This window comes from Delphinapterus leucas, chromosome 1 (genome assembly GCF_059928025.1).
Source record: "Delphinapterus leucas isolate spDelLeu-1000000601 "Yukka" chromosome 1, BTC_Dleu_Yukka2, whole genome shotgun sequence".
Lineage (NCBI taxonomy): Eukaryota > Metazoa > Chordata > Mammalia > Artiodactyla > Monodontidae > Delphinapterus > Delphinapterus leucas.
In genome coordinates this window covers 142,835,804-142,857,732 of record NC_143129.1, presented here as the reverse complement: position 1 = coordinate 142,857,732, position 21,929 = coordinate 142,835,804, and the positions used below count along the sequence as shown (strand labels likewise).

The following is a 21,929-nucleotide window of genomic DNA, read 5'->3' as shown; positions in this document are numbered from 1 at the left end:
TTTTTACCGGTGTTAAAAATTTGGCAATGATACTACAACAGATGATTTACTAATTTAAAATAAAGAGGAAAATATTCATCACAGAATTTACTTAAACGATTCTTCTCTCACATTTGAATTCTAAGTCAAATATGATACGATGAATCCACCTTTTACTCAGATTTATACCAGGCCCTCTTAGTGCTCTACCAATTCACAGTTGGATAGTATAACAGTTATACTATATGCTGTAAATTTGCTTTTAGTAAGAAATTTGACTTTGTGTCTTATGGTAGCTTTTCGGATAAGATAAAGAAATGTGCTCTGAATGTCTTATTGCTGCTGAACAACTGTTCCCAAAGAATTTAGGAGTCATTCTAAAGGGAAATCTTTGTCGTTTGTTCTATTTAATAGGTATAGTAAGATTTCCTATTTGGGGTAGTACAAAGCTAGATGAGATAATTAATAGACAAAGAATCAGAACTTAAATTTGTATCGACTGCTTGAATTGCTAGGTAGAATTTAATAGGGATAAGTGTCAAATCTAGCACTTGGTTAAAAACAGAAACAAAAAACAGGTGCATGAAAGAGTAGAACAGTTGACAGCAGTTCCTAAGATGTTGAAGTTCTGTCTGACCATGAGTTTTGGAAATATATATTATGAGTGCTTAAATGTAAAAATTGTTATTGGATAGAAAATAGACATATGGCGGCCATATTAGTTGATAGTTGTAGAGGTAGTATAGTTCTGTACTTCATATTAAGCCAAATTTTGAATATTGGGTTTAGTTCTTGGTTCCACAATTTGGAAAAAATCTTAGCCAATTATGTTTCATTCAGAGAATGATCATTATAACTAGGGGAGTTCAAAAAGTATGCCATATGAGGTATGGTAAAGAATATTTTTCATACTATGAGAAAACCTATTTTAAGTGTGATAGCTGTTTTTAGACAATTAAAGTACCATCATCTGGAAAAAGGAGTCCCCATATTCAGTGATGCTTTGGAAGATAGAACTGTGACTATTGAGTGAATGTTTTAAGGAGGCAAATTATAATCCAGAACAATGAGGATCTTTCTATCAAGGAGACTGTCTAGGAATGCTACAACTTATACCACACGTCAGTTTTATTTCTGTTATTGACATACTTGCTTGGGTACCAGATGGCTACCAAGATCATTGCCATAAAATTTCTAGTTTGAATGGAAAGTTGGCGTAGATAATCTATAAAGTTCTTTTTAACTTTAATATTCTGTTATTGTATATACATTTTTTTTCCAGTGTGATTGACTTCCATATCTGGCTATGATTTCTATCTTGCATCAAATCAATTTTCTAGTTACAAACAATTAGAAAATCTGGAGAAAATTAAAAATCTGAAGGCAGTTAGGACTTGAGTGATCACTATCCCTGGGAGAAGAAAAATGCATTGGAGGGAGTCTGACATTTTATTTGGCTTTTCTCTTTGAGTCATTTGCCAATTTGTAAAAATGGTAACTGTAAGAAGCCAAACAGAGAGCAGTGGCTAAAAGGCACTGCAGAGTTTGAATCCTGGGGAGAACAACAGCTGGAGTTCATAACTTATCGAGGAGGAGAGTCCCAGGTAACCATTTGGGTTTTGGTTGCAACCCCCTGAAGATTGAAATCCTTAGAATCAGCTTAATCCTAGACTTATTAAGATGATCTGCCTCCTATCTTTATTCTCTGTAGGGAAATAAAATCAGGTGGACCCTCTACAGTTTTTCACACACAGTGTTTAACATTCCAGGAGACAAGGCCAAGACACTAGAAAAAAAACCCCTAGGGATTCAGATATTAAAGCTATCAGACATGGACGTTAAAATAACTGTGATTGGAGTTATGTCAGCATCATGGTGGTGTGGGTTGTTCCTTTTTTCTCTGCCCTTCAATTTACATCTAACTGGACATGCATAACAACAACAGCAACAACAAAAAACGCTTCTGCATAGCATACCAGGACACTCAAGAGATCCATCCATCTGTGTACCTGAAAGTGGGTAGATTGGACTGCGGAAGAGGCTGTGGAGTGAGGGAATGGTGGCAGCAGGTCTAGCCATGGGCCAGCACAGACCATTTTGGCAGAGGAGGTGAGGGTGAAGGTGGTCAGTGGGGTCTGCCCACCTCTGCATGCTGCAGCTGCAGGAGCTTGTTGCTCTCTCTGAGGAGCGACCTCAGTGACTGGGGGAGCGAAAGGAAAGGGAATTAGGCAGACAAAGAAAACTGAAGGAAAGCATCTCCCGCTGTTGGTCCTAGGATTCTGGCAAGAGGACTGCCCACGGTTGCTGGCTGCCCATCCCCCCCCAGCCCCAAACTTGGGGATCCCTCTACTAGGATGTGGGCACACCCGAAGTCTGAAGTGCTTAATATACAGCTCCCTCACTGTGCCGCCATTTTTCTCCGACAGTTTTTGTTTTGTTTTGTTTTTATTGCACCACTCCCAACTCCCAACCTTAGGGATGAGTTAGCACTGGTAAGAGAAATGAAAACCCTGTGCTATAGCGCCACCTTCTGGAAAACAAGAGGAAGTCTTCTAATTACCAATGTACTGAACTGTTAGGAGCAAAGTAAACAAAGCCTTGCCTAAGTAAAGGTGTTGCTACTTCAAATGTGGCAGCAAAGCCTCTTTTCATCAAACACCATGGAAAAAAATCATTGTAATATGGTATCACAAAAAGAAAATGACAGTTTTCCAGCAACCAAACCCAAGGACATGGAATATTGTGATCTAACTGATAAAGAGTTGAAATTAGCTGTTATGAGGAAATTCAATGAGCTACAGGAAAACTTAGGCAATACAGTGATCTCAGGAATAAAATTAACAAACAGAAGGAGTACTTTACCAAAGAGATTGAAATTCTAAAAAGGAACCAAACAAATTCTGTAGCTGAAGAACTCAATAAGTGGGATGAAGAATTAGAATGCAGTGGAAATAGAGCAGATCAAATGGAAGAAGGAATTAGTGAGCTCAAGGACAGGAATATAGAGATGATTGAGGTGGCAGAGGAGAGAGAAATAAGATTTTTTAAAAGTGAAGAAACCCTGCAAGAACTCTTGGACTTCATCTGATGAGCCAAAAGAAGGAGAAGAGAGAGAAAAGGGAGCAGAGGGTATATTAAAGAAATAATATCTGAGAACTTCCCAGACCCGGAGAAGGAACTAGATATACAAGTCCACAAAGCTAATAGAACCACTAATTATTTCAACACAAAAAGACATTCTGCAAGACAGATTATATTAAAGTTGTCAAAGGTCACTGATAACTTTAAAAGACGGCAAGGAAAAATAGTAGCCTACAAGATTACCCTCATTAGGCTATCAGCAGATTTCTTAGGAGAAACTCTTATAGGCCAGGAGAGAGTGGAATGACATATTCAAAATATTGAAAGATAAAAGCTGCCAACCAAGAATACTCAATTTGGCAAAATGATCCTTCATATATGAAGGAGAAATAAAGGCTTTCCCAGACAAACGAAAGCTGAGGCAGTTCACCACTAGACCTGCCTTACAGGAAATGTTGAAAGGAGCTCTTCAAGCTGAAATGAAAGATGAAAGTACACAAAGCTCTGATTAAGATGTTAGACAGAAAACTAACCTTTTTTAGAATAGTATATTAAACTCTTAATTAGAGTATAAAGTTTAAAGGAAAAGAACTGTAGCTGCCACAACTTGTAATCACCGCATAAAAAGATAATTTGTGATGTCAAAAACGTAAAAGAGGAAGAGTAAAAGAATGGAACCTTCATAGGCAAATGAAGATAAATTGCTATCAGCAGAAAAAGGACTATTTTATCTATGAAATGTTTCATGTAAATTTCATGGTACCCACAAAGCAAAAATCTAGATTGGAGATTGAAACATTAATAAAAAAGGGGAGGGACTTCCCTGGCAATCCAGTGGTAAAGAATCCGCCTTCCAATGCAGGGGACGCAGGTTCGATCCCTGGTTGGGGAACTAAGGGATCCATGGAGCATCCATCCATGCCGTGGAGCAACTAAGCCCACGTGCCACAACTGTTGAGCTCGTGCGCCTCAACAAGAGAGCCTGCATGCCACACACTACAGAGCCCACTCTCTCTGGAGCCCACGTGCCACAACTACAGAGCTCAGGTGCCCTGGAGCCCGTGTGCCACAACTAGAGAGAAGCCCAAGAGCTGCAACTAGAGAGAAACCCGAGCAGACCATGCACCGTAATAAAAAGATCCTGTATGCCTCAACAGAGATCGTGTGTGCTGCAACCAAGATCCAACGCAGCCACAAAAAACAAGGAAAATAAATATTTTTTAAAAAATGGGAGACTGAGCAAATCACCATGAAAAATCACCAACTTATAAAGGTAGACAGAAACAGAAGGCAAAAGAAACAGTGGTGAGATAAAAATAACAGAAGATAAAAATAAAATGGCAGTAGTAAATTCTTACATATCAGATAATCACCCTAAATGTAAATGGATTGAACTCACCAATCCAAAGGCACAGTGTGGCTGGATGGATTAAAAAAAAAAAAAAGACCCAATTATATGTGACGTACAGGAGACTCTTTAGCTCTGAAGACACACAAAGGCTCAAAGTGAAAGGATGGATGATGATATTCCAAGTAAATGGCAACCCAAAGAAGGTGGGTGTAACCATACTTATATCAGACAAAATAGACTTCAAGTCAAAAAGTGTAAGAAGAGACAAGGTCACTGTATAATGATAAAGGGGCCAGTATATCAAGAAGATATAACAATCATAAATATATATGCTCCTAACATGCAAGCACCAAAATGTATTAAGCGAATAATAACAGATCTTAAGGGAGAAATAAACAATAATACAATAATTGTAGGGGACTTCAGTATTCTATCAACAGTGGATCATACAAACAAATTCAACAAGGAAATGTTGGAATTGAATCATACTTTAAAACAAATGGACATGTACAGAACATTCTATCCAACAGCAGCAGAATACACATTCTTCTCAAGTGCACATGGAACATTCTCCAGGATAGATCATATGACAGGCTACAGAACAAATCTTAACACATCTAAGATTGAAATCATACCATCTTCTCTGATCACAATGGTATGAAACTGGAAATCAACAACAAGAAGATAGTGAAAAGATCTAAAAATATATGAAAACTAAACAACACACTTATAAGAAACCATTGGGTCAAAGAAGAAATCAAAAGGGAAATAAAAAGTCTTGAGACAAATGAAAATGGAAATCAGTATATCAAATATTGTGGGATGCAGCAAAAGCAGTTCTGAGAGGAAAGTTTATAGCAATATACACATATACTAAGAAATTAGATCTCAAATAAACAACCTAACTTCATACCTCAAGGAATTCAAAAAAAAAAGAGCAAATTAAGCCCAAAGTTAGTAGAAGGAAGGAAATAATAAAGATCAGAAAGGAAAACAATGAAATAGAGACCAGAAAAACAATAGAAAGGATCAGTGGAACTGATAGCTGGTTCTTTGAAAAGATAAACAAAATTGACAAACCTTTAGCTAGACTAAGAAAAATAAGACTCAAGTAAAATTAGAAATGAAAGAGGAGACATTACAGATGACTACAGAAATATGGAATCATAAGAGACTGTTATGAATAGTTATATGTCAACAGATTACATAGAAGAAATTGATGCATTTTTAGAAACACAGAACCTACCAAGACTGAATCAGTACTGGAATCCTAGCTAGAGCAGTTAGGCAAGACAAAGGAATAAAAGGCATCCAAATTGGGAAGGAAGAAGTAAAATTATCACTTTTTGCTGATGATATGATCTTACATAAAAATCCTAGAGTCAGTCAAGAAACTGTTGGAATGAATCAACAATTTCAGTAAAGTGGCAGGATACAAAATCAACATATGGAAGTCAATTACATTTCTTTTCACTAATGATGAAGCATCTGAAATAAAGAAATAAAGGAGACTCTCCCAGTCACAATAGCATCATAAACAATAAATGCTTAGGAATAAACTTATCCAAGGAAATGAAAGATCTATACAGTGAAAACTATGAGCCTTCGCTGAAAGAAATCGAAGACACAAACAAATGGAAATACATCTTGTGTTTATGGGTTGGAAGAATTAATAGTGTTAAAATGGCCGTACTATCCAAAGCCATCTGCAAATTCCATATAGTCACCATCAAAATGCCAAAGCCTTCTTCACAGAAATAGAAGAAAAAAACCTTAAAGTTTACGTGGACCCACAAAAGACTCTGAATGGCCAAAGAAATCCTGAGGAAAAAAATAAAGCTGAAGGTATCATACTTAGGAATTTGAATCAAAACAATATTTTACTGGCATAAAAATAAGCACATTGACCAATGAAACAAAATAGAGAGCCCAGAATTAAATTCCAGCATGTATTGTCAACTAATTTTCAACAAGGGAGCCAAGAATACCCAGTGGGGAAATGATAGTCTCTTCAATAAATGGTGCTGAGAAAACTGAAGAAGCGCATGCAGGACAATGAAATTGGAACCCTCTTTCACAAAAATTAACCCGAAATGGACTTAAACAAAAGACCTGATATTATAAAAATCCTAGAAGAAAATGTAGGGAAGAGCTCATTGATTTTGGTTTTGGCAATGATTTTTGGACATGATGCCAAAAGCACAAGCAACAAAAGCAAAAATCAGCAAATGGGACTACATCAAACTCAGTAGCTTCTGCAGAGCAAAAGAAACAGTTAACAAAATGAGATAACAGATTTGAAAAAATGTTCATAGATGTTCTCACTCCAGATGAACAATAGAATCTTCCAGAAACACCCCCAAAGCTTCTTAAATCATCTGTAGGTTTATAGCATGGGAGAAAATTTTTGCAAACCACATATGGGATAATGGGTTAATATCCCAAATATATAAAGAATGCAGTCTCCTTAATAAGAAAGCAAACAATTCAGTGAAAAAATGGGCAGAAGAACTAAATAGACATTTTTCCAAAGAGGACCTGAAAATGGACAACAGACATGAAAAGATGCTCAACATTGCTAATCATCAGGGAAATGCAAATCAGAACCACAATGAGATATCACTTCACACCTGTTATAATGGCTGTCATCAAGAAGACAAGAGACAACAGGTGCTGGTGAAGATGTGGTGAAAATGGAACCTTTATACTTGTTAGTGGGAATGTAACTTGGTCCAACCACTGTGGAAAATGATACGGAGGTTCCTCAAAACATTAAAAATGGATCTACCATATGATCCAGCAATTCCTCTTCTAGGTATATTCCCAAAGGAAAAGAGAACAGGATTTTAATGAGATATATGCAATCCGATTTTTATTACAGCATTATTCACCATAGCAAAAATATGGAAACAGCCCAAATACTCAATAGATGAATGACTGAAAAATTGTGGTACATGTACACAATGAAATATTATTCAGCCATGGGAGAGGAGGATATCCTCCAATTTGTGACAGTATGAGCGTATTATGCTAAGAGAGATAAGTCAGAGAAAGACAAGTATTGTATCATGTCATTTATATGTGGAATATAAAATGTTAAACCTGTAAAAAACAGAGTAAAGTGGTTGTTACCAGAGGATTGGAAGGGGGGATAAGAGTGATGGTATTTAAGGGTACAAACTTGTAATGAATAGTAAATAAGCCATAGAGATCTAATTCACATTATAATTAATATAGACAATGATACTCTAATTATATAATGTGATAAATATTGCTGTGTAGAAAAACATATTACAACATGTAAGTGTATCAAAGTAACATGCTATACATCTTAAATTTACACAATATTGCATGTCAAATTTATTCAATTAAAAAATAATTGTGATTAATATGTTCAAGGTGGAGAATTTTAGCAGAGAACAGGAATCTATAAAAATAACCCAAGGAAAACTCAGTGCACCCCTTGTGCGGGGCTTAGATGCTGCATGCATTTGATGTGGTTACTGTTTGAGACTTCTGAATGCTGGAGTAGATTGTATCCATCTACAACCTAGTCTCCCTGTGTGATTGATTAAGGGTCTGGGAAGCAGCGACATCTTTTAAGGACTCCTGATAAAGATGTGTTTGATTTTGCCATGCTGATAGACTGTTTCCAGTCCTAAGTCCTTCCAAAAAGCTAAGTCTTCAGATTACTACCTGTTGTGTCCTGTGAGTATGAATGTCATTTTGAACCCAAGACCATTGATGATCTTGCAGAGTAGGCACTTCCACAGTTCCAGAAGAGGAAGGGAGAGGGAGTGGGGCAGAAGCAATATCTGAAGAGATAATGGGAGAAAGTTTTCCAAAATTGATAAACACATCAAGCCACAGATTCAGAAGATACATGAACCCTAAGCAGAATAAATATAAGAAAACCATTCCTAGGCACATCATTGGAAAACTGCTCAAAACTGTTTTTTTGTTTTTGTTTGGTTTTGTTTTTGCTTGAGACTCTCCTATAACGGAGTGGACTTCATCTGTCTATGCAGAGATGGGGGAAAATGTTCAGAGAAAATGTTAAAGTAGCCAAAGGATAAAAAAAAGGCATATTGTTTTCCAAGGAATAAAAATAAGCAGACTTTCTCAACAAAAACAATGAAAGCAAGGAAGCGGTGGAGTGATATCTTCAGAGAGGTGAAAGAAACAAACTGCTAACCTATGATTTTGTACCCAATAAAAATATTCTTCAAAATTAAAGGCACAATACATTTTCAGGTAAGCATAAACTGAGAGAATATGTCTCCAGCAGACCTACAGTAAAGGGAACACCAAAGGGAAATTCTTCAGGCAGAAAAATAGGGGATGCTTTCCCAGATGGAAGCAAGAGTACAAGAAGAAATGAAGACCGTTGGAAAGGGTAAATATGTGGGTAACTAAATAGATATTGACTATGTAAAGTAATAACATCTTGCGGGATTTAAAATACATGTAGGATTAAAATACAACAACAGAAAAGTAGGAGAGGAAGCATAGAGTTAAAGTGTTCTAAAGTCCGTGCATTGTCTAGGAAATGGTGAAAACATTATATTAGATTCTATTAATGTCCAAGATGAATGTTGTAATCTCTAGGGTAGCCACTAAAAGGAACACTTGGAGAGACCTTTAAATTATTCCACAATTCTACTTTCAGGAGAAATTCTATGGAACATAAAATGATATTCAGTAAATATATTCAAAAACAAAAATTATTCAGGTAGTGGCAGTTGATGGGCATAGAAGGGGAGATGTTTGAAGACAGGAAAAGGAAGGAGAGTGAACAAGAGGGAGACAAAGCATGTAGAATAAGAGAAACACAGAAAGAGAATAGACACGTAAGGACCAGAGTTGGAAAGAGAAGAGAGGGGATGATTTAAGAAGCTTTGGGAGTGTTTCTGGAAGATTCTGTTGTTCATCTGGAGTGAGAAACATCTATGAACATTTTTTCAAATCTGTTATCTCTGACCTGAATGCTAATACTTTCTCCAGCAGTTTTAAATAATCTCTTCTATACCAGAAAACTTTTTCCCTGACTCTATGTAAATGATTCATCTTAAATGATTCTGTAAAAAGTAAGTTGATTCTCCTATGGAATTCTTGATTGACTTAAGTTTTAAAGAAGTACTTTAAAATTATAGTCCAAGCCAGTATAAACACAGGTTTCAAAAATAAAGCAGAATACAGCATATCATGTAATCAGTTCTCAAAGAAGGTAGCTTCAGAACAAGCCTTTGCTAAAAAAGAAAAATCACATCCTCAGGCCCTTCCTGACCTGTTCAAATTAGTTTTCCTACCTTCACCCCAGTCATTCTTGTTATTCCCAGTACTCTGCTTGATTTTCATTTTTTTTTATCATTCTATCACCATTATTATATGTTCGTTTATTGTTTATATTCTCCTCCAGAATACAAGTTCCATTTATACCTGCATTTCAGCATCTGGAGCAATGGCTAGTACACATTAGACCCTCAGAAGAGATTTGTTGATTGAGTGAATGAACAAATGAATGTTCAGGCCAACAGGGAGTAAAAACAACTAAGAGAAGAAGGTCTTCAATGATATGTGAGTTTGTTCTCTCAGTAAAAATCTAGTGCATGTTGCATATTGTATTATGGGATTATTTCAGTCTGCAATTTATTTTCTTGACATTAGGCAGTTCTTAAAGAACAACTTTCATATATCTGATCCATAGCAAAGGCCACAGCCCTACCCCAGCCTGCATTTGAGCTGAACATAGCCATTCTTCTTCCTTGATTTTTCTCACTCCGTCCCTTTACTGTGCCCTGATTTCTCAGCTGAAATGCTGGACATAAAAGGATAAACATGCAGGTAAGCACTCTTGACGTGTTATCATCAAGAGAGCCTGGTTATTGGGAGGCAAAGTAATGTGAGTTTTGAGCTTGTGTGTTGGAGGCAGATAAACCTTGCTCCTCATTGTTCTCTAATTCTAGTTTCTTCATCTGTAAACTAGGGGTAATGTTTACTTTTAGGGTTCTGGGGAATAAATAAGATTTGTATATAAGGTGCCCATAGTACTTTTTTAATCAGTGGTATATCAAAACAGGAAATCTTTTGCTTCCTGTTCATAACTGTCCTTTAGAGAATTTTAAAGGACTTTCAAGGAAAGGAAATTTTGAGAAAAGCAATGAGACTGTTCTGTTTCACCGTGGGCAAAGAAGAAAGGAGGCTTGTGTTATTTTGGCAGGAGTCTGCTGAAGGTAGGGGTCAGACCATGTGTGCATCAGATGACACTCCTGACTCCCAGAGTGAAGGCTCTTGATACAAATGAGTAAGGGTGGCTGATGCCACACAAGGCCCTGCTTGCTGACACATGGTGTCCCTTGGCTTGTAATAGCCTAGGTATGGATATAGTGTCATCCAAACATTCTTTCTTAACGTTTTAAATTGAATTGTACCATGTATGTAAAGCGGTACATACATTCCAAGTGATTTCTTACATAAATCCTCAATAAATTTTCACAGACTGAACATAGACATATAACCACTACTTAAAGGCACAAAAGATGACCAGTATCACACAAGCCCCCCACCTTTGTCCCATTTTAGTTAACGTTTCCATCTTCCACCCCCACCAAAGGTCACCACTATCCATGGATTATAAATAGTTTCATCTATTTTTGAACTTCATAGAAGTATAATCATATTTCTCTCATTTATTTAACTTAAGATTATGTTTGTGAGATTTACCCACGTCATTGCATGTAGTTGTAATTCACTCATTCTCATTGCTGTATAGTATTACATTAAGACTATACCATTATTTATACATACTGTATAATAATAACAATTCAAATTATACATATTATACAGTTTGTAGCCTTTATAGAAGAATGACATTTTGCCAGTTCTTTGAGCCTCAAATATAAATAGATTATAATTTAGACCTAAAATACACAATAGTTTATTTTTTGATTGTTCTTTTATTGGATTTTAATAAAGGATTTCTATTCAATTAGATTTTATTAAAATATTTTAATAAATCTTAATTAGATTTAGTTGTTTCTTTATTAGCTATATTACTGTTCTAAATTATGATATTAAAATTGAAGTATTTTAAATGAATTAATATGGAATAATATATAGGAAGAGAAGTGTTCCAAGTTATTTTTCATAAAATTATAGGGTCCATGCTTGTGGTAAAAAACGCTAGACTTCATTGGGAATGATACTGGACATTAGAAAAATTATAGTCTTTGTGCAAAACAGTCATGTATTTACAACTCCATAATACAGCCGTAAGAAGTCCTGCGTCTTGTGTATCAAGAAAAGCTGGAAAGCATCCAGAAAATGACAACTAAAATCAAGAGGCTAGAGTGGCTTAAAAGATTTATACCATTAAAAGATGTAGTGTGGAATGATCCCTGGGGATATAATTACAAAAATCTTAGAATTGGAAGGGGAATTAGGCTTGATCTAGTCCAACCTGTTAGTTAATGCAGGAATTTATCTTATGGTGATCTTGACAAATGGCTGAGCTTCCTCTGTTTGAATATTGGATGGTGCCTGCTGCTGGGTTTTAATTCCAGCCCTGCTACTTCATAGCTGAACGAATGTGGGCAAATTCTTAACTTCTCTGTGCCTCATTTTCTTGGCTTACCGCTTATTTCCAGCCCTGGCAATAGAACAAGACTACAGGGGACCTGACCTCCAGCCCCCTCCCATCTAGTATTGAGAGATGAACTGAAAAATCAATAAATGTTAGTGTTACACATCCTGTGAAAAAAAGGATACTCAGGGTACAGTAGTAACATTAAAAAATTTTAATGTTTTAATTTTCAGTATAGGCTTGAGTGGTGAAAAAGGAGGTGAGAGGGGCTTCGTAGAGCAGAGGACTCTGTTGAAAGAATTTGTATTGATTATTCCCAGTTTTGCTCCTAGAACAATATAAAACAGTTTTATTCTTTCTTCTGTATAACAACTCTTCACCTTATCAAATGTAAAATTCTAAAAGGATAGATTGGGTAAGTATAGATTTTTCAATCGCTTTAGAGAGTATTTTGTATAATTTGAATAGGGTTTGGGAAAAACAAAATGGACCACTAATGAGTGATAATTTTGTAGAATCCTTTAATCCAAGAAATCGTATGGGCTATAAATTATAGTTTATTTCCATTAGTTCATGGATGGTAGTTCAGCAAAATGGGAAATTTGAAATAAGTTCAAACATTTTGCATTTTAAAGTATTCTGAATAGGGTATTATTGAGGTTCAGCTGTGAATGATAAGAATTTTCAAAGTTAAGAATAGCTTAAACAAGATAGTATTTTACTCTCTTGTAACAGTCTGAGCAGGTAGTTCCAGGCTTCAGGATGGAGGAAGGGATGAAGAAGCTGCTGCTAGAGACATTTCTGCTCGCATGTCATTGGCCAGAACATAGGTCACATGGCCGTACCTAGTTACAGGAGATATTAGGATGCAGTCTCTACTCTGGGTAGACACGTGCACAGTTGTAATTTGGGAATCACATGTCTGGGAAGGAAGGCTGGAATAGATATTGGGGTACACCTACCAGTGTGACAGAACTAATTTGTTCACTGCTTACATCCCAAGTGCCTATTAACTGCACTTGGTATGGAATACACCATAGTAGGCATTCATTAAATAGTCGTTCCATGGATGAGTGTTCTTTATTGCTCCTGTCAAAAGAGGTATTGAGCTGGATATTTACTTATATACATGATAAATTATGGCAGATTTGTCCATCCTTGGTTTTTAAAAATGTTTTGTTTCTCATCTATGTTCTCCCTTCACAAATAAGGTATCCCTAACAGTTTTCAGACAGATTTGCTACCATACAGAATCGATTTTAGCTCCTTTATTGCTGATTGTTTTTCTCCCTACTAAAACTTGGAGACCTATTAAATCTCTCTTTACATGTGTCTTTGATCAACACAGTCCTGGCATGTAAATGGTGCTCAGTAAATGTTTTTAGATTGAGTAAATGAATGTTAGTTAAACATTAATGAATCCAAGCCTTTTTTCCCCTGTTACTTCCATAGAAAATTTATAGCTGTAGTACACAAAAAGAAATTCTTGGTGTTAAATCTGTTTATATTACAAGATTTTTAGGAATATTCATTCGGCTTTCAGGTAGGATGTGATTATGAGACAACTATCTGGATTTAATTAATTATAGCTAAGTACTAATTCACTTAATAAGTTATTAGGTAATAGAGGCTAGTATATTTCAGCAAAAAGAGGAGGTGTTCTTAATGCATTTGAATCTTTTGACCTCAGATAACCAATTAGCTTATCAGTGTGCTTAAGTGTTTCAAGGGATGATGCCATTTCTTTTTTTTTTAAATTTTATTGGAGTATAATTGATTTACAATGTTGTGTTAGTTTCAGGTGTACAGTACAGTGATTCAGTTATACATATACATATGTTCATTCTTTTTCAAATTCCTGTCTCATAAAGGTTATCACAGAATATTGAGTAGAGTTCCCTGTGCTATATAGTAGGTCCTTGTTGGTTATCTATATATAGTAGTGTGTATGTGTATGTTAATCCCAAGCTCCTGATTTATCCCTCCCCCCAACGTTTCCCCTTCGTAAACCGTAAGTTTGTTTCTGATATCTGTAAGTCTTTTTCTGTTTTGTACATAAGTTCATTTGTGTCATTTTTTAAAAAAATTAGATTCCACAGATGAGTGATATCATATGAAATTTGTCTTTCTCTGTCTGACTGACTTCAATTTGTATGATAATCTCTGGGTCCATCGATGTTGCTGCAAATGGCATTATTTGGTTCTTCTTTGTGGCTGAGTAACATTCCATTGTATACATGTACCACATCTTTATCCATTTCTCTGTCGATGGACATTTAGTTTGCTTCCATGTCTTGGCTACTGTAAATAGTGCTGCACTGAACATTGGGGTGCACGTATCTTTTTGAATTATGTTTTCTCCAGATATATGCCTAGGAGTGGGGATTGCTGGATCATATGGTAGTTCTTTTTTTTTTTTTTTTTTTGTGGTATGCGGGCCTCTCACTGTCGTGGCCTCTCCCGTCGCGGAGCACAGGCTCCGGACGCGCAGGCTCAGCGGCCATGGCTCACGGGCCCAGCCGCTCCGCGGCATGTGGGATCCTCCCGGACCGGGGTACGAACCCGTGTCCCCTGCATTGGCAGGCGGACTCTCAACCACTGCGCCACCAGGGAAGCCCCATCTATTTTTGTTTTTTAAGGAACCTCCATACTGTTCTCCACAGTGGTTGTACCAATTTACATTTCTACCAACAGTGTAAGAGGGTTCCCTTTTCTCTACACCCTCACCAACATTTATTGTTTGTAGAGTTTTTGATGATGGCCATTCTGACCGTTGTGAGGTGACACCTCATTGTAGTTGTGATTTGCATTTCTCTGATAATTAGTGATGTTGATCATCTTTTCATGTGCTTTTTGTCCATCTGTATGTCTTCTTTGGAGAAATGTCTATTTAGATCTTCCACCCATTTTTTGATGTTGGTTTTTTTTTTTTCATTTTTGATCTGCATGAGCTGTTTGTGTATTTTGGAGATTAATCCCTTGTCAATCACATCATTTGCAAATATTTTCTCCCATTCTGAGGGTTGTCTTTTTGTCTCGTTTATGGTTTCCTTTGCTGTGCAGAAGATTTTAAGTTTAATTAAGTCCCATTTGCTTATTTTTGTTTTTATTTTCATTACTGTATGTCATGGTTCAAAGAAGAATTTGCTGCAATCTATATCAATGAGTGTTCTGCCTATGTTTTTCTCTTAAGAGTTTTATAGTGTCTGGCCTTACATTTAGGTCTTTGATCCATTTTGAGTTTATTTTTGTGTATGGTGTTAGGGAGTGTTCTAATTTCATTCTTTTACATGTAGCTGTCCAGTTTCCCCAGCACCATTTATTGAAGAGACTGGCTTTTCTCCACTGTATATTCTTGCCTTGTTTGTCATAGATTAATTGACCATAGGTGCATGGGTTTATTTCTGGGTTTTCTATCCTGTTCCATTGATCTATATTTCTGTTTCTGTGCCAGTACCATACTGCTTTGATTACTATAGCTTTGTAGTATAGTCTGAAGTCAGGGGGCCTGATTCCTCTAGCTCCTTTTTTCTTTCTCAGGATTGCTTTGGCTATTTAGGGCCTTTCGTGTTTCCATACAAATTTTTAAAAATTGGGGGCTTGTTCTGTGAAAATTGCCATTGGTAATTTAATAGGGATTGCACTGAATCTGTAAATTGCCTTGGGTAGTGTAGTCATTTTGACAATATTGATTCTTCCAATTCAGGAACATGGTATATCTTTCCATCTGTTTGTGTCATCTCCAATTTCTTTCATCAGCATCTTATAGTTTCCAGAGTACACATCTTTTGTCTCCTTAGGTAGGTTTATTCCTAGATATTTTATTCTTTTTGATGCAGTGGTATATGGGATTGTTTCCTTAATTTTTCTTTCTGATCTTTTGTTCTTAATGTATAGGAATGCAACAGATTTCTGTGTATTAATTTCATATGCTGCAACTTTGCTGAATTCCTTGAGGAGCTCTAGTCGTTTTCTGGTAGCATTTTTAGGATTTTCTGTGTATAGTATCATGTCATCTGCAAACAGTGACAGTTTTACTTCTTCTTTTCCAATTTGTATTCCTTTTATTTCTTTTTCTTCTCTGATTGCCATGGCTAGGACTTCCAAAACTATGTTAAATAACAGTGGTGAGAGGGGACATTCTTGTCTTGTTCCTGATCTTAGAGTGAATGCTTTCAGTTTTTCACCATTGAGAATGATGTTAGTTGTGGGTTTGTCATATATGGCCTTTATTTTGTTGAGGTAATTTCTCTCTGTGCCCACTTTCTGGAGAGTTTTTATCATGAATGGATGTTGAATTTTATCAAAAGCTTTTTCTGCATCTATTGAGATGATCATATGGTTTTTGTTCTTCAGTTTGTTAATGTGGTGTATCACAGTGACTGATTTGCAGATACTGAAGAATTCTTGCATCCCTGGGATAAATCCCACTTGATCATCATGTATGATCCTTTTAATGTATTGTTGGATTTGGTTTGATAGTTTTTTGAGGACTTTGCATGTATGTTCATTAGTGATATTGGCACGTAATTTTCTTTTTTTGTGATGTCTTTGTCTGGTTTTGGTATCAGGGTGATGGTGGCCTCATAGAATGTGCTTGGGAGTGTTCCTTCTTCTGCAATTGTTTGGAAGAGTTTCACAAGAATAGGTGTTAACTCTTTTCTAAATGTTTGATAGAATTCACCTGTGAAGTCATCTGGTCCTGGACTTTAGTGTGTTTGAAGTTTTTAAATCACAGTTTCAATTTCAGTATTTGTGATTGGTCTGTTCATATTTTATATTTCTTCCTGGTTCAGTTTGGAAGGTTGTGTATTTCTAAGAATTTGTCCATTTCTTCTAGGTTGTCCATTTTACTGGCCTATAGTTGTTTGTAGTAGTCTCTTATGATCCTTTGTATTTCTGTGGTGTCCGTTGTAACTTCTCCTTTTTCATTTCTAATTTTATTGATTTGAGCCCTGTATCTTTTTTTCTTGATGAGTCTGGCTAAAGGTTTGTCAGTTTTGTTTATCTTTTTGAAAAACCAGGTTTATTTCATTGATCTTTTCTGTTTTTTTCTTTGTCTCTATTTCATTTATTTCTTCTCTGATATTTATGATTTCTTTCCTTCTGCTAACTTTGGGTTTTGTTTATTCTTCTTTCTCTAGTTGCTTTAGGTGTAAGGTTAGGATGTTTATTTGAGATTTTTCTTGTTTCCTGAGGTAAGATTGTATTGTTCCTAACTTCTCTCTTAGAACTGCTTTTGCTGTGTCTCATAGGTTTTGTATTGTGGTGTTTTTGTTGTCATTTGTCTCTAAGTATTTTTTTAAATTCCCCTTTGATTTCTTCAGTAATCCATTGGTTGTTTAGTAACATGTTGTTTAGCCTCCATGTGTCTGTCTTTTACAGTTTTTTTCCCCTGTAATTGATTTCTAATCTCATAGTGTTGTGGTCAGAAAAGATGCTTGATATGACTTTAATTTTCTTAAATTTACCAAGGCTTGATTTGTGGCCAAAGATGTGATCTATCCTGGAGAATGTTCCATGTGCACTGGAGAAGAAAGTGTGTGTTCTGTTGCTTTTGAGTGGAATGTTCTATAAATATCACTTAAGTTCATCTGGTCTAATGTATCATTTAAGGCCTGTGTTTCCTATTGATTTTCTGTCTGGATGATCTGTCCATTGATGAAAGTGGGGTCCCCCATTAGTATTGTGTTACTGTTGATTTCTCCTTTTATGGCTGTTAGCATTTGCCTTATATATTGAGGTGCTCCAATGTGGGGTGCATATATATTCACAATTGTTGTATCTTCTTGTATTGATCCCTTGATGATTATGTAGTGTCCTTCCTTGTCTCTTGTAACAGTCTTTATTTTAAAGTCTATTTTGCCTAATACGAGTATTGCTACTCCAGCTTTCTTTTTATTTCCACTTGCATGGAGTATCTTTTTCCATCCCCTCACTTTCAGTCTGTATGTGTCCCTAGATCTGAAGTGGGTCTCTTATAAACAGCATATATTTGGGTCTTATTTTTGTGTCCATTTAGCCAGTCTGTTTTGGTTTGAGATTTAATCCATTTAAATTTAAGGAAATTATCAATACATATGTTCTTATTGCCATTTTGTTAATTGATTTGGCTTTGTTTCTGAAGGTGTTTTTTCTTCCCTTCCTTTTTTGTTCTCTTCCCTTATGATTTGATGTCTAGCTTTTGTGCTGTGTTTGGTTTGCTTTTTCTTTTTTGTATGTGTATCTATTGTAGATTTTTGGTTTGTTGTTCCCATGAGGTTTTGATATAGCAGTCTATATATGTACAAGATTGTTTTGAGTTGCTGGTCTCTTAATTTCCAGTACCTTTTCAATATCCTGTGTTTGTACTCTTCTCACAGTTGCTGGTTTTGATATCATATTTGTGTGTGGGTGATTTCCTACCTTTGCTTTGTGTTTGCCTTTACTGGTGAGCTTTGTGATTTGTAATTTTCTTGTTTCTGGCTGTGGCCTTTTATTTTCTGCCTAGAGAAGTTCGTAGGATTTGTTTAATGCTGGTTTGGTGGTATTGAATTCTCTTAGCATTTGCTTGTCTGTAAAGATTTTGATTTCTCTGTCAAATCTGAATGAGAGCCTTGCTGGTAGAGTATTCTTGGTTGTAGGTCCTTCCCTTTCACTCTGAATATATCATGCCCATTCCCTTGTGGCCTGCCAGGTTTCTTCTGAAAACTCAGCTGATAACTTTATGACGATTCACTTGTGTGTTGTTTGTTGCTTTTCCCTTGTTGCTTTTAAATTTTGGGGGGGCTTTAATTTTTGTCAGTTTGATTAATATGTGTCTTAGCATCTTGTATGGGACTTGCTTCACTTCCTGGACTTGAGTGAGTGTTTCCTTTCTCATGTTAGAGTAGTTTTCAGCTATAATGTCTTCAGATATTTTCTCAGGCCCTTTCTCTCTCTCTCTTCTCCTTCTGGGACCCCTATAGGTGAATGTTAGTGCATTTAATGTTGTCCCAGAGGTCTCTTAGACTGTCCTTATTTCTTTTCATTATTTTTTCTTTATTCTGTTCTGCGGCAGTGATTTCTACCTTTCTGTCTTCCAGCTCACTTATTCGTTCTTCTGCCTCGATTATTCTGCTATTGATTTCTTCTAGTGTATTTTTCATTCAAGTTATTGTATTGCTCATCTCTGTTTCTTTGTTCTTTAAACCTTCTAACTCTTTGTTAAACATCTCTTGTATCTTCTCAATCTGTGCCTCCATTATTTTTCTGAGATCTTGGAACATCTTTACTATCATTACTCTAAATTATTTTTCAGGTAGGTTGCCTATTTCCATTTCATTTAGTTGTTCTTGTGGGTTTTTATCTTGTTCCTTTGTCTGGAACATTTTTCTCTGCTGTCTCATTTTGTCTCACTTTGTGTGATTGTGGTTTCTGTTCCACAGGCTGCAGGACTGTAGCTCCTCTTGCTTCTGCTGTCTGTCCCCTGGTGGGTGAGGTTGGTCCTTGGGCTTATGCAGGCTTCTTGGTGGGAGGGACTGGTTCCTGCCCACTGGTGGGTGGAGCTAGATCTTGTCCCTCTGCTGGGTAGGGCCTTGTCAAGGGGTGTGTTTAGAGATGGCTGTGAGCTCAGTATGGTGTTAGCAGCCTGTCTGCTGATGGGTGGGGCTGTGTTCCTATCCTGCTGGTTATTTGGCCTGAGGCATTCTAGCAGTGAAGCCTGTAGGCTGTTGGGTAGGACCAGGTCTTGATACCAAAATGGCGACCTCTGGGAGAACTCACACTGATCAGTATTTTCTGGGGCCTATGCCACCAATGTCCTTGCCTCCACAGTGAACCACAGCCAACCCCTGACTCCCCAGGAGACCCTCCAAGACTTGTAGGTAGGTTCAGCCCTGATTCCTATTGAGTTACTGCTTTCTGCTGGGTCCCTGTGTATGTGAAACCTGTGTGAGCCCTCCAGGAGTGGAGTCTGTGTTTCCCACAGTCCTGTGGAGCTCCTGCACTCAAGCCCCGCTGGCCTTCAAAGCCAAATGGTCTGGGAGTTCCTCCTTCTGATGCCAGACACTCAGGCTGGGGAGCCTGACAGGGGCTCAAGATTTTCACTCTTGTGGGAGAACCTCTTCAATATAGGTATTTTCTAGTTTGTGGTTCATCTACAAAGGGGTATGGGATTTGATTATGTCATGAAGGCACCCCTCCTACAGTTTTGTTGTGGCTATTTCTTTGTCTTTGAATGTAAAATATCTTCTCTGGTAGGTTCTGGTCTTTTGTCAGTGGTTATTCAGCAGTAAGTTGTGATTTTGGTGTTTTCATGAGAGGAAGTGAGCTCAAGTTCTTCTCCTCCACCATCTTTTCCGGGATTGAGGGGCTGCTCTTAGTCTGGATGGTGGCTGTCTCTTTCCTCAGTGTGTGTTGGCTATTATCCCCTTGATACAGAGTATGCAGGTGCAGTGGCCCTTGTGCACTCTGGGGAGAGCGGGGGCAGGGCTCATTGCTTGCTTGCAGGTCTGCTAGGGGCAGCTGCCATTCCCACACTCCCAGGACAGAGCTTGGCACCTGCTCACCAGTCTCCTAAGGGTGGCTACTACCCAGGCACTCCTGGGACAGCACTCCTCTGGAGCCCAGGATGGTAGTGACAACTTGTGCCCACCCCCAGAGTTCCTGTAGGCGGTGTCCTCTTGCCTGGGAGAGCCCACAGGGAAGGAAGCTCTTATGGTGTTCCTGCCTCTCTCCTCGTGAACCCCCAAATAATGGCACCTTGCCTCTCCAGTGAGCTCTGGTTTCTTCTGAGTACCTGCTCAGTTGCCACAGTCCAGCCTCTTCAGGCTGTCTCTGCACATCCAACCCCGGTCCTCTTCCTGGGTCTGACCTCTGAAGGCTGAGCTTCAGCACCCAGCCCCCACCCACACTGACAGGCAAGTGTCTAAGGCTGGGGAGCACAGGGTGGCAGTGACAACCTTCTGTGTTCGTTACTCTCCATTTTGTCTTCCACAAACCGGTTGTTGCACTCTCCTGCTAGGCTCCAAAGCTCCCCCTCCATGCAGGCTGATCTCCACACTGGTGAGGGTACTCCGCAAGGTACATAAACCTTTCTTCCTTCACAGCTCCCTTCCTGGGGTTCAGGCCCTGTCCCAGTTCCTTTCTTTGTCTTTTTCCTTTGTCCTATATGGTTACATGGAGGTTTTCTTGCCCTGGCGGAAGTCTGAGGTCTTCTGCCAGTGTTCAGTAGATTTTCTGTATGAATCATTCCACTTGTAGATGTGCTTTTAATGTTTTTGTGGGAGAAGGTGAGCTCCCTGTCCTACTCCTTTGCCATCTTGATCCTCCCCCAACTCCATCGATGCCATTTCTTTGCCGTTGCTTCGTGAGGAAAATTTTCTTCAGGTATAAAGATAAATGAGTGTGTTATTTCTTCAGATATCATAGACAAAGCAATGATTTGAAAAAACTTTAATTAAAGATTCAGCTTTATTGGGGTATAATTGACAAAATTATAAAATATTTAAAGTGTTCATCATGGTGATATTTTACATTAGATCCTCATATCTTATTCATCTTAGTGCAGAAAGTTTGTGCCCTTTTACCCACTTCTTATTTCCCTCATCCCCCAGCTCCTAGCAACCACTCTTCTACTCTCTGTTTCTATGAGTTTGACATTTTTTCTTTGATATCCCACATATAACAGGATCTCATGTAGTATTTCTTTATCTGGCTCATTTCACTTAGCATAATACCCTCAAGGTCCATCCATGTTGAAAATAGGATTTCTTTCTTTCTCATGACCTAATAATATATTGCACTGTGTGTGTGTGTGTGTGTGTGTGTGTCTCTGTGTGTGTGTGTACATGAGAGAGAGAGAGAGAGAGAGAGAGAGAGAGAGAGAGAAAGAGGGAATATGCACACCACATCTTATTTGTTCATTCATTCATATGTCCATGGACACTGAGGTAGTTTCCATATCTTTGCTTTTGT

At 37.5% G+C, this 21,929-nt stretch overlaps 1 protein-coding gene across 8 annotated transcripts in view; it reads left to right on the top strand.

The window, feature by feature from the left end:
• The window catches only part of PRKAA2 (protein kinase AMP-activated catalytic subunit alpha 2), a 95,064-nt gene that overhangs the window by 8,541 nt on the left and 64,594 nt on the right, over nucleotides 1-21,929 (top strand). The window contains exons 1-2 of one of the 8 annotated variants that reach the window (XM_089921991.1): nucleotides 308-8,807; nucleotides 9,831-9,988. The exons of 5 other annotated variants lie outside the window; for them this stretch is intronic. In XM_089921991.1, the coding sequence (XP_089778117.1) occupies nucleotides 9,982-9,988 (7 nt within the window). In that variant the 5' untranslated portion in view covers nucleotides 308-8,807; nucleotides 9,831-9,981. Of the gene's footprint in view, nucleotides 1-307; nucleotides 9,989-21,929 lie in introns of those variants that run through there. 2 more of the 8 variants (XM_022575780.3, XM_089922000.1) reach the window with 2 other exon arrangements.